Consider the following 14,768-nt stretch of genomic DNA (forward strand, 5'->3'; position numbering starts at 1 on the left):
TAATGCTGGCCTCATAGAATAAATTAGGGAGCATCCCCTCCACTTCTGTTTTCTGAAAGAGGTTGTAGAGAATTGGTACCACTTCTCCTTAAATGTTGTGTAGAATTCACCAGTGAAACCATCTGGGCCTGGGCCTGGTGCCTTCTATTTTTGGAAGGTTATTATTTATCAGTTTCATTTCTTAAGTAGATATTGGCCTATTTAGATTATCTATTTCTCCTTGTATGAGTTTTAGTAAGTAGGGTGTGTCTTTCAAGGAATCGGTTCATTTCATCTAGGTTATAAAATTTGTTGACGTAGATCTGTTCATAATATTCCTTTATTTTCCTTTTAATGCCCATGTGATCAGTAGTGATGACCCCTTTTTCATTTCTGATATTAGTAATTCATGTCTTCTCTCTTTTTTCTTGGTTAGCCTGGCTAGAGTTCTATAAATTTTATTGATTTTTGTCAAAGAACTAGGTTTGTATATTGATGATTTTCTCTCTTGATTTCCTGTTTTCAATGTCATTGCTTTCTGCTCTAACTTTTCTTTCTTTTCTTCTGCTTTTATATTGCTTGTTTTTCTCTCGTATCCTACAGTAGACGCTTAGATGATTAATTTTAGGTCTTGTAAATATATGCATTTAACACTGTAAAATTCCCTCTTAGCACTGCTTTTGCTGCATCCCACGAATTTTGATAAGTAGTATTTTCATTTTCATTTAGTTTGAAATATTTTCATATGTTCTTTTAAATGCAAAAACTTCCCCAGGTCCGTGGGCAGTTTCCAGGGCAAAGAGCAAGTAACTCCCGGCCACCTTGTCATATATTCAGCTCATTTATAAATTGGGCTTGGGAACTTCACAGACGTTTTGTTTCTGCATTTATCTTATAAAGCTTAAAGTGTTCTAGAGATTCTCTCCCTGCAGGTAAATTCTAAACCATGTGGGAACGGCTATTGCCTGTTCTCTGTTTGACGTATAGGGATGACAGACACAACTTATGTGTGACTTGTCATGTTAGCGCAATCCCACCTTAGTGATGCCGATGGTCAAGAAATGGTTCTAGGAAGCTGAAATGACTGATGCCATGATGTCAACTCAGTCATCCGTGTTCTTCAGACGTGGCAATTCTTTAGTGTCCTCAAAAAAAAAAAATTCAAACATTTAAATTGAATAATTGTCATCTTTCTTTTCTCTAGGCTCACAATCACAATAAAAACTATTTTCCATAGTATTCCTTAGTTTGGTTTGTCCTTTTGACCTTTCTTCTTCCTATCCTCACTGAAGACCATAGAGCATCATACAATTTTTCAAGATAAGAAGCACAAACATGGGCTTCCCTGGTGGCGCAGTGGTTGAGAGTCCACCTGCCGATGCAGGGGACGCAGGTTCGTGCCCCAGTCCGGGAGGATCCCACATGCCGCGGAGCGGCCAGGCCCGTGAGCCATGGCCGCTGAGCCTGTGCTCCACAACGGGAGAGGCCACAACAGTGAGAGGCCCGCGTACCGCCAAAAAAAAAAAAAAAAGAAGCACAAACATGAAGCCACCTCAATGTGGCACATAGTAGACCCTCGCTGATGGTTGCTGGATGGACGATGGACGGACTGAGGCACAGAGAGGCTGAGCAGCTTGCAGCTGTCACACAGCTTGCTTCTAACCATCTTTAAAGTGTAGTCCAGGGACTTCCCTGGTGGCGCAGTGGTTAAGAATCCACCTGACAATGTAGGGGACACGGGTTCGATCCCTGGTCTGGGAAGATCCCACATGCCACGGAGCAGCTAAGCCCCTGCACCACAACTACTGAGCCTGTGCTCTAGAGCCCACGAGCCACAAATACTGAAGCCCGCGTGCCCTAGAGCTCACACGCCGCAACTCCTGAGCCCCGTGTGCTGCAGCTACTGAAGCCTGCATGCCTAGAGCCCGTGCTCCACAACAAGAAGCCACCACGATGAGAAGCCCGTGCACCGCAACGAAGAGTAGCCCCTACTCACCACAACTAGAGACAGCGCATGCGCAGCAACGAAGACCCAACGCAGCCAAAACGTAATAGTAAAGTGTAGTCCAGATCTACGTATTGGGGGGTCCCCTCTGAATCTGGGTGATTGCCCCGTGCTGGCATTATCACATCCTTTAAGTCGTTCATAATCAGCACAGGCTGTTTGATTATTTGATGACATTTATATACTTACAGACTTACTAAATTATATATACTGATACAGGTACGTATCCAGGTCACGTCAGAGGGGAACGTGACACTAACAGAAAGACCCCCTCACCCTGAGGACACGGCCGCGTTCAGCCACGGCGTAAACGCTCGTTTCAACTCCAGTCCTGTTCGGATCACTGCTGTCGTGCCCCAGCGTGCTGACGGAGGTGGCACTGCCCAGAACTCACTCCCTCTGGGGCAGCCCTGGGCAGTGGAATCTCCGAGGCCAGCTGCCGTACCTTCCTTCCGCTGGGACAGCTCTGAGGTAGAACTTTCACTCCAGAGCGCCCCCCCACACACACACACACACACATCCTGGAGTCAGGCGGACGCTCCGTCCTCAGGACCTGGGCCCGAGGCGCACCCTCTCTCATTTCCCTCCCCGGTAACCGGACCTACGCAACCTCCTCCAGGAGCTCGACATCCCAAAGACGTACAGAGAATCCAGGAGTGTTCTGTTTTCTTTTACTGGAGCAGGCGGTGGTCTCTACCATTCTACTCATTTTGTGGTAATTCCTACACGATTGTGGCATAACTCTGGAAAAGCGGTAACAGCCAGCTTTCTCCTTTGGTCATTGTGTAGAACATAACAGCTTTACAGAGAAAACCAGGACACGTTTTATAATTGGCATCATCCCATACTTTACCAAGATATAAGGGATTCCGTCATCCCTTCTGGTAGAATATCTGCAGACTCCCTGCTGCATGGGTGCTCACGCTGAGAGGGTGCTTAGTTGTGCTCAGTTATGGCAAACGGACTCACTCTGCTTTGACTTTGGTTCTAGGCTCCATGGTCCCCTTTTCGATGCGGATCCTACATGCGGAGCTTCAGCAGTACCTGGGGAACCCCCAGGAGTCGCTGGACCGGCTGCACAGGGTGAAGGCCGTCTGCAGCAAGGTAACCATCACTCCACTTCGGGCCACTGACGCCTCCCCTCCTGATGGAGGGCTCACCCAGACTTTCCCGCCCTCACGAGAAACACATCACGCCACCCTGTACCCTTTCCACCACTCTGCTTCCCCCTCCTGAAAGGCAGGCTGACCCGGTTCCTTGTGACCGTGCAATTCACTGTTCTTGCTGAATTTTTCTGGGGGAAGGGGGGTTCGGCAAAGCTTGAAGCCTGAAATCTTTCTTCCCGGTGTTATTAGTAAATGAAAAGCGGGAGCGTTTCCTCTTGTGTAGAAATCACACATGTGAACACGTGCCAGGCTTCCCGACCACTCACGCATCCTGCAAAAGGCTACGTGCACCTGCTTCATATCAAACGGAGGCATCAGAGCAGTATTTAAAGAGAGAATGGTTTAAAATGTTCCAGAATCAAAGCAAATTATAGTGTATCATGACACGTGTCATTTGTAACACTGACTCCGGAGGCAGATGAGGTTCAGAAGTGCTTGCCGAGTTACTCTGGGTTGTAAAGTTAACAGTTACGTGGAAGGCATCAGTTGTATCAACAAAACATGAGATTGCTGCACTGAGTGATGGGAAGGAGAGATGTGGGGCTCAGAGTCTCCCCATCTCCAGGCAGCGGGCAACCACGCCCCCGAGAGCCTCCGTCTTCAGACTGGAAGTGAGCCTGCCTTTCCTACCCGCCTGGCAGCCTTGCTGTGTTAGCTTAGCTGCAGCGTCGTCTGTGGAAGGGCTTCCAAAGCTGTAACAGCAAGCAGTTAGGGGCGGCAGCATGTGACAGATGTTTAAACGAGGTTATTGGTACTTGTCGAGTTCGTGCTTCCGTCCCCAGCTGGTCTTGGTGGACGTGCCTGGAGCTCCCGGGGGGTCCTCTGTGTTCCCGGCAGGGAAGTGGCAGGGCTTCCGCCCTCGCAGAGTGGACGCCGCAGCAGGCCACCTGACGCTCTTAAGCTTTGCATCGGCTTCTGGCTTTTATGGCTTAAAAGATAAAAAGAAGAACTTTGCTCTCTTTTAATTTGATCCGTTGATGGGGGAAATTGTGTCATCACTAGTTTTTAGAGTCTAACACTCCTTTCCTTGACTCTTAAAACATGGTTAAAATACAGTTATTTCCAGAAATAGGAAAACAAAACTTGTAATTGGTACTAAATCAGTGATGTTCTAAATCACACACAGATGATTGTTTTTATTGCTTTTCACTCACCTCCGTGCCACACGGGGAAGTGCACATGAATGCTAAGGCTTTAACCCTAAGGCCGTCTCCCTAGGCCTCCCCGGCGGGCTCCACGCTCTCCATGCGTCTCTGGGCGCCCGCCTGGCGCGCCTGCTGCCACGTGGTGCTGCCCTTGACGCCAAGGGCTCGGAGGTCGGACACGGGGGTGTGCGCAGTGCTCCCTCCCACACGACGGGTGCTGTGCTCCGTGCTTTATGTTAAAGCTCCGTAAATGCTCACAACGGCTGTACAAGGCGGTGTCATGCCTGATGTACAGACAAGGAGACGGAGCCTCCGAGGGTTAAGTACAGCTGAGGTCCGGCCGCGAGGGGCCTGAACGAGAGCAGGTCGCCGGCTGTGAACCAGCCGCCGCCCACGCCTTGCACCCTCTGCGGGTCCAGCCGCAGCCCTTTTTCCCGCACATGCAGCGTGTGCCCGGAAGCCTTGGCACGAGGCTCTGGCCTCGGGCGTCGTCACCCTCCGGTGCCAGAGAGCGCCAGCCGCGCTTCCTCTGCCAAGAGCTGCTCTCGGTCAGGGGGCGCTGGGCTCCTCGCTGGGGGCGGAGGGCGAGTCCAGCAGGGAAGGAGATGAGTCAGCCTGTGAAATAGTCTCTCCTAGGGTGACGGCCGCACCCGGCCCCCCGCCTCGGCTTCCCCTCCCCAGCCTGCTCGCCGGGCCTGGCCTCCTGCCCGCCCCAGACCCAGGGGGCCCAGGCTCAGCCAGCGCCCACCAGGCCTCCCAGACGCAACTGCCTGCTGGGGTGCAGCTGCGGGGTTGAGCAGGGCCCACCCGGGCCGCCCTGGAGTCGTCACGGGGGCTGGGGCGGGCAGAAGGCGCGCCGGGGCTGCCCTCTGGAGCCGCCGACCGGCCAGCGCCCTGACGGCGATCGAGGGCTTCTCTCCGGGCGTCGTTTCCGGAAGGAAAGCAGCGGCGCGGTCCACACCCCCGAAGCGCTCTGTGCCCGTCGGTTTCGTTGCGTGTGTGGCGTCTGTCGTTGCTCTGGAGGTCAGGGGTGGGCGTGGAAGCCGTGCCTGGGAAGGGGGTAAAGAAGAGAGCACGAAGGTTTCCGTCCTTCGTGAGAAAGCCGGCCGAGGCCCCGCTCGGTGCTTGGGAAGCGCACACGCTTGCGGCGGATACAGGTGTGTGTGCAGATGTGCTCGGAGCCCGCTGTTGGTCGCTGCCTCTCTAGCACACGTCAGGTCTTCACAGGTTCAGCCCCAGCGCGGGTTTCCCAAGTGAAAGGGGACGACCCGGGGTGGCAGCTAGAGTGAGATGCGGGCGGGCCCGGGGCAGCCGGGGTGGGTGTGGAGCAGACACCTGCCACCCGGTAGCCCTTAGCCTGGGCAGCCGGCGTCCTCTCTGCAAAGGGACACACTGGGATAGAGGTCTCCCGCTGCTTCAGCAGGGCACAGAGCCAGGGTGTCCCAGGGCGCCGGGTTGGGGTGTGGGGACATGACACGGGCTCCAGATGGATGTCTCGTCTCCACAGCCGTCACGTGGGGAGTGTTTAGGATGTGACATCCTCTGTCCAAGCCAGCCTGCAGAATTACAATTACAGGATAGCCTCTGTGAAGGAAGTAATACGCCCTGAAGGAAGAACACTCCAGTACGTTAGTGGTGTGGGTAATGGGATTAAAGGTCATTTTTATTCTCTGTCCAGGTCTTATACAATGCACGTGTTAGTTTTATAAGTAGAATTTTTTTTCTACTGAAAAGAAACTAAATGAGGACTGCGGGGCAAAGGGAAGATGAAATTCAGACAGCAGTACGGTCGGTAACGTACAAGGTTTATGCCACGCACAGGTTGGTGCTGAGGTCCAGGTAAGCAGAGCAGAGAGGGACATAACACCAGTTATGGAATCCCTGGCATCGTTTGCTCAGCAGAAGCTGAGCTTTTCCTTATACGGAAGATTCACTGGAGAATGGTTAGAGCCTGTGTATTCAGCCTGATGAGAGCACTGTGTCGATGTTTTAGGTGCGGCCCAGTTTTAGCAGAACATCGCTCACGACCTTTACGAAACAGTCCAGGGTTTTCTCTGCTGTCTTTGAGATAGAAGGTGACAAGTAAGAAGCACGTGGTGAAGCAGTAAATGTTTGGTGCAGATGTAGTGGTATCGACGAAGAACAAAATATGCCTCGGTTTAAAATAAGCGTGCCGGGCCTCCCTGGTGGCGCAGTGGTTGAGAGTCCGCCTGCCGATGCAGGGGACACGGGTTCGTGCCCCGATCCCGGAAGATCCCACATGCCGTGGAGCGGCTGGGCCCGCGAGCCATGGCCGCGGAGCCTGTGTGTCCGGAGCCTGTGCTCCGCAACGGGAGAGGCCACAGCAGTGAGAGGCCCGCGTACCGCAAAAAAAAATAAATAAATAAAAAAAAATAATAATAAAATAAAATAAGCGTGCCCCGTGGCTTGGGAGAGCCACCCCTGTCACGCCACAGCAGCGGTACCTCGGCCCTCCGTCCCTGCTCCTCGGCTTCTCTGCGGGCCACTGCACCTCTGGGTCCCGTCGGCAAAGAGCCAGGGAACACGTTTCTAAGCCCGTTTGCATGTCATGATGCCAGATCAGCATGGGGTTCGGGTCGCGCTGATGGGGAGGGGCCGTGTGGGTTTAAGTTCACTGCTGCCCTGCCCTACAGTTGGATTTCTGCAGCCTCCGCCCGCCCCACCTTAGCCGGGCTCGGGGCACCAGGTAAGGAAGTGCCCCTTTACAGACCCTCACTGCCGAAGGAGCCCCTCGGGAAGGGACGTCGGTGTGCTCTGTTCTTGGTTGGACACCCTAATGAGGCAGAGGTGAGACGGGTGTTTCTAGGAAGGGTTCATATCTTTACTAAAAAGGAATTCCAACAGATGGACCTGCTCGGTTATGCTGTTTTACTTGTAAACGAAGTTAAGAACGGAAGAGAACATTGTCTGCCCTCCCCCTGCCAGCCGCTCGGGGAAGCACCCAGCTGGGCGGGCCATCAGGCGTGCTGACCACGCCCTCCGCTGCCCGGCTTCACCTGATGCCCATGGTCCCCATGCCCCCCTGTCCTGCTGCTCCAGCAGAGAACAAATTGATGGTGCCTTCATCAGATAAGATGGGAGTGGCTGGCAAGTGAGGGGAGGTGGAGGAGAGGGGAGGGGGTGGCTCCTAACCCCTGGTCAAGGCCACATCTCTGCCCTTTGCCATCAACACTTACGCTCCTGGGCCCGGGTGTGCTCAGAGGGCCCAGAAGGAGGAGGTGACAGGAGCGTCCCTGTCGTCAGGGTTTGTATGATTTGTATCCTGACTCGGCTCACAGTGGAAATTCGCGCCTTTGGAAACTCCAGGTTGCATCTTGCAGATCCCAGAACAAAGACTTGGGAATGTCGACCATACCCCTCAGCAGCCCCAGCCCCGTGTGAAATCTGCTGTGACAGAGGTGACCCACAGTGTGCCTGTAAGGTCACCCGAGTTGGCAGGCGGTCCCGCCCGACACCTGCATGATAGCCCAGCAACAGGCAGCCCTCGGTGGAACAGAGAGGTCTGGAATCTCCATCCTGGCATTGTTTACCTGGGCATCGAAGGTTCTCACTCTCTGACCTACATGGAAAGAGAGAGCATTGCTTCACGGTGTGATGCCCTGCTGGGGGGATGTCCACAGGCCGTGGTTGGAGGGGCTTTGGAGTCAGGCAGACGGGTGTTTCCAGGTGTGACCCTGACTCTTCCTGGTGGGGTGACCAGCCTGTGGAAGCCCGGGGAGGAGTGGTGTCGCCAGCCAGCGCCAGGCTGCTGTGCGGGTTAGATGACCAGCGACCTGGCATGGTGCGTGGTCCATGGGAGTGTTTAATATTCCTGCAGTGGCTTGGAGCAACTCCGAGAAGCCTCTTTTCACTTTGAAAAGCCTCTTTTCCAGAAGGTCCCCTAGGAGACTGGTAGGGCTGAGAAGGCCCCAGAACTTTCCAGAGAAATCTAAGCCCCTCTAGGGAGACCTGCTCTCACCTCAGTCTGAACACCGCAGGTCACTAGTGAGTCCTTGGGTCCTTGAGTTAGGGCCGGCCCCCAGGGGTCCAAAGACTGGACGCTTTGTCCATAAACCTGGTCCCTAGACCTTGCCCACCCACAGCCCGTGACAGGCCGACAAAGGACAGGACCAGGGCTCCTTCCCCGAGAGCCTTCCCACAAACCAAGGTCCCCAGACCACCCATACTGGTGTTGCCTGGAGCCCATCAGAAGGGCAGGGTTTGGGCTGCACCCCGCATATGGCTCAGAACCTGGAGTTTAAAATACTGGAGTCCAAGGTCCTGCGTATGCACCAGGGCCCACGAACTTCTAGGATTCCTGCAGAGGTGTAAATGGGGTGTTTCTTGTGGGCTGCTCACGTTCGCTGGGAACCCAAAAATGTTTGTAAGTGATCTTCCAAACCCAGGGTAACTGCAGAGAAGTTGGGGCATGGGTTTGGTCCCTTTAAATATGAGTAGGTGACACATTGCCTGTTTGAGATCAAGTGGTCCTTTTTATTTATTTGTTTGTTTATTTATCTATGGCTGCGTTGGGTCTTCGTTGCTGCGCGCGGGCATTCACCAGTTGCGGCAAACAGGGGCTACTCTTCGTCGCGGGCTTCTCATCGCGGTGTGGTGTGCAGGCTTCTCATTGCGGTGGCTTCTCTTGTTGTGGAGCACGGGCTCTAGGTGCATGGGCTTCAGTAGTTGTGGCACTTGGGCTCAGTAGCTGCGGCTCGTGGGCTCTAGAGTGCAGGCTCAGTAGTTGTGGCGCACGGGCTTAGTTGCTCCGCATCATGTGGGATCTTCCCGGACCAGGGCTGGAACCCGTGTCCCCTGCATTGACAGGTGGATTCTTATCCACTGCGCCACCAGGGAAGCCCTGAGATCAGGTGGTCTTGGTTACATGTGGAGTCAGGCAGCTGGGACATTCGTGCGAGGCGTACCGTTTTCTCTGTGGACAAAAAAAACGAGCCCGGGCCTTCTGAGTCCTTTGTCCTCCCTCCGCTGCTGTCCGGAGTGTTGACGGCGTCTGCATTGCTGGAGTGACCCTGCCCGTCCCAGAACCAATCCAGGACGGCCCCGGACCCGCGGGGGGGGCGGGGGGTGTTGATGCAGCCTCTCGGCTCTGGTCACACCCACCTGCTGACAGAATGGCGGGTCCAGAACCGTCTCCCAGGCCCACATTTCCTCCTGGCCGCTCCCTGTTCATGTCCAAGCAGCATCTTCACATGCTCAAAACTACTGTCATTTCAGTACTGTCGTTACTTTCGGAAATACGTGGCTCACCCGGAGCCCGGCTGCTGCCGACCCGCCACCCCACGCTCTTGTTTCCAGAGCATCTTCCAGAATGGGTGCCGTGGGTGCGGCCCGCGGTGGTCATTCTGGGAAGCGGACCCAGAACCACTCACGGGCGTCCGACCTGCACCTGGACAGGAGGGACAGGAGGGGCATGCGGCCACGTTTGCCATCTGAGTAGCTCAGGCTTTGGGTGGGAGCGTTTCTACACTTTCCTCTACAGAAACGACCTTCAGTAGATCCGCGTGCTGTTACCGTGACTGTGTGAAGTCATATGGGCGGGAATTCTCTCCCCCAGACGCTGTTCTCCTGCGATGTAGCTCAGGCTGGAGGTAACTGTGGCCCCCCGAGGTGGGTTGCCCAGGTGCATGGAGATGCCCTGCAGGGGGCCAGGACAGCTCCCCGACCCGGCCCTCCTGGGGTCTTCTGATTCTCTCGTGCTCTTTTGTTGTGCTTGGTTTTGCTATCAGGCCTGCCCCTCCCCCAACGTCCCATCTGTTGACCCATGAGTCGAGGCCAGGCCTCGGGCCCTGTGCACTGTGCGTGGCTGCCGGGGCTGGGGAGCGCCAGGCCTCCCGTTTTCTTCTTCAGAACCTCTTTGTCCTTCTCTTTGTTCCTGTCCCTCCTCAATGGCACCTTCGAGACCTTCTTTCCTGGGCAGTTTCTGTTTTTATGACTATCAGAAGACCGATGAGCTGAAAAATGTCATTTGACCTTGTTTGGACCAACTAGCTCATCTTCGAGGTTACAGTTTTGAAGCCCGGGTGTGTCCTGAGTGGTCACGGTAGGACAGGCCTTCGTGTTCACAGCGAACTGTCGTCCACCTTTTGTGAAGCTCTGACCCTTGGCACCAGAGGAGGCCCAGCTGGCCCGTCTCTGTGTGGATGGGACGAGGCCGGTGCGAGCCCGGAGCAGCTGCTTCGCTGGCCGTGAGCTTCGCCTCCTGAAGGTGGGCCGTTTGGGGCGGTGCTGCCAGCCAGGGTGGCCCACGGCACGAGGCGTGTCTCCCCAGAGCACGTGGCCTGAAGTCGGCCGTCACAGAAGCGTGAGACCCCCGTTTTCAGTTAGCACGTCTTTCTTTTCCTTCCCTGCAAACAGTGTTTATATTAACACGTTTTTTCTCCTCGTCCTGCCCTCTGCCCAGATCACCGTGGTAGCACCTTCTTTCCTTTCAGGGAAACCAAATCACAGAGGAGGCAACTCAAGGTTATTAGCCGAACAGTAAAAACTATGTAAAGTGACAGATGTTCAGAATTTATTTGATACATTTAAAAAGGCTGCACATCTCAGGTGCCCTAGAGGAGCAAGACTGACGTTTTCACAGAAGTTAATAATCATCCTCTTGTGTAACATTCCTGATGCTTTCCTGACAAACAGAGAATATCTGCCCCATGTCTGGGGTCTCTGATGCTTTACGAGTGTCATAAACCCAACCCCCCCCCCAGTCAGAGAGCAGCTACCTGTTTGCCGTCATCTCCGTGCCTTGTGAGCAGCAAAGCTCAAAATGTGTCCCTGCGAAACGCTCCTTGACGAGTGGGCTTCCATACAGAGAAGTCTGCTTCTCCTGGAGTTTATCATGACAACGTCTAGAAGCAAATTCACTTCTGTTGCTCTTCCTTCCATCCCCCACAGATCCTGACAAACTTGGAGCAGGGCCTGGCCGAGGACGGCAGCATAAACAGCATGGCCCAGGAGAACAGACAAGGTCAGTGCGGACTCGCCTTCCTTAGATAATAGCCAGCATCGTCAGAGGACTCGGCCCTGAAGGTTTCTCTGTCTCATTCCTTTCCTTCTCACTCCGTAACGCGCTCATCCTCTCATGCATTCATCTCCTCGGTCCTTTCTTACACCAAGCCAGGCACCGTGGTTGGTGCTGGCATAAGGCATGAACCCCGCTCTCGGGGAGCCCCGTCAGGCCGAGACCCGCCTGCAGCAGATAACCCCAGAAATCGACGTGAGCGTCCACAGCAAGGTGGGTGCCTGGCCCACCCGCCCGTGGGGAGCCAGTGGCCTCAGCCAGTGAGTGGCAGGAGGGAGCCTGAGGCCTGGGCGGAGCTGGAGAGGAAAGGAAGATGGGGCCCTGCGTGTAGAGCCTCGGGGGCCAGGCCGTGGAAGCGGGTCTTCATGTGAGTGCTGGGTGGGCAGGGGCCAAACTGCATTTTGAAAAGATTATCCTGCCTGAGATTTCTTGAGAACATTAGAGAGGAGAACTAATCGTGCTTCAAAACCCAGCTCGGATGGCACCTCCCTGAGAGGCTGGCACCTCCGCACATGAGCCTGTGGGCTTACGTGGTCTCCAGGGGCTCAGTGGTCCCCCGCTCTGCGCCTGACTTGGAGTGGCTGTCGGTGACCGTGGGCGAGCACGGATGATGTGGGCAAGGGGTGGGCTTCCTCTGAAGCCACGCTGTGAGGAGACGGATGTGCCAGAAGCAGGAGAGGTGGCCTGAGAGGAGAACCCCCCAGGCAGAGACCTGTGCCCGTGCCTCGGGCACGGCGGGGCCCTGGGCGCCGTGCACCCCGGACGCGCTCGTGACTGTGGGAAAAGGGGAAGCATCCCAGGCAGGAGATGTCCATCCTCGAGGACCAACAGCTCTGGCTGCGTTTGTGCTTTAAGCACAGATCCCTTTCTTTGAGAAATCCCAGGGGACCAGGTCTGTAGGTGCGACGTTCGTGCATCCTTCTCAGTGATTTAAGTGCAGGTAGGTAACAGGGGTCTGACGTGGGCATCTCCGTGCCCTGGGACATCCCGCCCTCAGCATCTTTCCCACTCTGGCCATGTCATCCCACGGGGGGTCCGTGTTTTGGTGGCAAAGAGCAGGTAGTTGTTGGAGCTCAGGAAGCAGTGCCCGGAAACCTGACAACTCACAGCAGATCAACAGATTTATAAGGCAAAGAGGGGAAGAAAGCACTAGAAAGTCCTCAAAGATAATCAAAATAAAATGCAGTTCACTGAGAATCCACATTTTACATTCGTTAAGGAAAGATATTCAGAATTTTTCTTTTCACAAAAATGATGTCATAAGGGGAATGTAAGCAGCTAATGCATATTTAATTGCTGAAAGGCAAGGTGAGTTACGTTCCTAATTCTGACAATTGAGTTTTTTGTCCTTTTCTCAAGCACTCCAGGAATAAGCGTCATTTCTAGGAGACTGTTATCCCAAAATTGACCCTTGGTCCCGGCAGCGGGAGGAAGGTCAGTTTAAGGCAAGCTCGCCCAGTGGTCACCATTCACATGTGTCTGGGACGTGCTTCTCCCTGGGCCTGAGCTGGATGGCAGATTCAACATCTGACCGAGCACCGGCCTCTCCAGCCTCCCCGCCCTGCGTCCGCTCCGCTCCCCCTGCCCTCAGAGCCTGCTGAGGCAGATGCGCTAGGAATTGTTGCTTCCACTTAAAAGGTCACAACACCTAGGCCTTAGGCAGGCAGGCCGCTGTTACCAGGGCGCAGCTGCTGACACCGGGGTGTGACCGTCCACCAGCCCTGCAGCCGGGAGGCCTCCAGCCCATACAGGTCACATCAGGAGTGGCCCCTCTGCAGGGCGAAGGCTGTCGGCTGGCTTTTCCCATCTTTTGGGCGTGCCAACCTGGGGACGTGGCCCTGGTGGGCTCATGGGATCTGTCCTCCCCGAGGCTGAGCAGGTCGCCAAGAGCACAGCCCAAGGTGTGGGCTGAACAGCACAGGGAGCGGTGGCCGAGGCCGGGTGACGGGGGCGGGGCGTCCATCTGTCTGGGTCGGGCCGGCGGCAGGACCCGCTCCCCATGCACTCACCCTACTCCACTCTTGCAGCCTCTGTGCAGCTGTGGCGGTCCCGCCTGGGCCGGGTGACGTGCTCCATGGCCAACTGTCTGCTGCTCATGAAGGTATGATGTTCTCAGGGCGGGAGGGGTGGGGACCGCTGGGACCTCGGGGTGGTGTGCATGTGGCGGTGGGGGGTTATCGAGCAGAGAGGCCAGTGAGACACTCGGGATAAACGTGCTTTAACTTCTACTGAAAGAAATGTCAATAGAAAGTAGAATTTACACTGCCAAGTTTAATTGTTCAAACAGGGGTCGAGATGATTTAATTGAAATCCTCCTCATGCTCTCAATTCTCTCTCCCTCCTGTTTTTCTCTGGATTCAGTCCCAGAGTTGGCCTCTGTTCCCCCCATTAGAGGAGGTGGTTTCACTCGTCCTGACCTGACTTGGCGCTCAGTGGTCATGGCATCTGGGGACAGGCTTCCCAGGGAGACCTGCTCTTTAGCCCCACCCCACCATGGGCGCCGCGCCCCGCCCCCCGCCCCCCCACTGCCAGCCCCCCGGGAGGCGGCTGGGGGACGAGGAGGCTGAACCAAGGGCATCGCTCCTTTGTTCCTCCATCCGTGCCTCCCTGGCAGGGCCCAGCTGCAGGGGCTGGAGGCTGCTGCCCGAATCAGTGAGCCGCAGACACCTAGAGTAGCTCCGTTAACATCTTCTGAGCCATTAAGAGGCCAGGTCGTGGCCCTCCCACGGGCCAGCCCAGGGTCACTCCTGAGCTCGGTTTTAGCAGAGCAGAGCAGGCAAATGGCCAAAGGGAGAAGCGGGCTCCGGGAGCTGGCGTCTAACCCTGACAGGGCAGCCCCGCGAGGGGACCGCGTCCCGGGCCAGCTGTGGGTCCCGTGCAGAAGGCCACGCTGGGTGTGCACTCGGATCCTGCCCCAGGGCCCTGCCTTCCGTGCGTCGCTGTGACCCTGGGGTGCAGACTGCCTCGCGTGCCCCTCCCACCCCCGAGCCCCGGGGACCTCCCCTGAAACGAAGGCCCGGACGGGATGCACTTGCAGCCCCCCTTGGACAGCGCCTTGGGGTTAAGGCGCTCTGGTTCTCGCAGCTCCTCCCTTCTGCCACCCCGACCCACGACACGGCGCCCCGTCCCTCCCGCGGGTGGAGGGAGCTGCCCAGGGCCACTGCCGCCTTCCGTCCGCGGAGCTCTCCGGCTGACGCGCAGAAACAAAGGACACATCGTAAAGTCACAGGCCGATCGGTGTCTCCTTGGTCATGGGCTGGGACTCCTCAGGAGGGTCTCCTGTTCTACTGGTGGGTTCGTATGTGCATTTTTAAGGCACATTAATAGAAAATTGTGGGATAAGAACACCCTTCTTTGTCTACTGCTGGAGTGATGATACCACCAGGCGCCAGACTAAGTCTTGTACCTACTTTGTCGGGACTCAGTACAGATCACTG

General features: G+C 55.5%; 1 protein-coding gene across 1 annotated transcript in view; it reads left to right on the forward strand.

The window, feature by feature from the left end:
* TRAPPC12 (trafficking protein particle complex subunit 12) overlaps positions 1 to 14,768 on the forward strand; it is a 65,341-nt gene that overhangs the window by 37,402 nt on the left and 13,171 nt on the right. Inside the window, exons 6-8 of the mRNA XM_060117161.1 lie at positions 2,976 to 3,088; positions 11,205 to 11,277; positions 13,359 to 13,432. Coding sequence (XP_059973144.1) covers positions 2,976 to 3,088; positions 11,205 to 11,277; positions 13,359 to 13,432 — 260 coding nt within the window. The remainder of the gene's footprint in view (positions 1 to 2,975; positions 3,089 to 11,204; positions 11,278 to 13,358; positions 13,433 to 14,768) is intronic.

This window comes from Mesoplodon densirostris, chromosome 14, assembly GCF_025265405.1.
Source record: "Mesoplodon densirostris isolate mMesDen1 chromosome 14, mMesDen1 primary haplotype, whole genome shotgun sequence".
Lineage (NCBI taxonomy): Eukaryota > Metazoa > Chordata > Mammalia > Artiodactyla > Ziphiidae > Mesoplodon > Mesoplodon densirostris.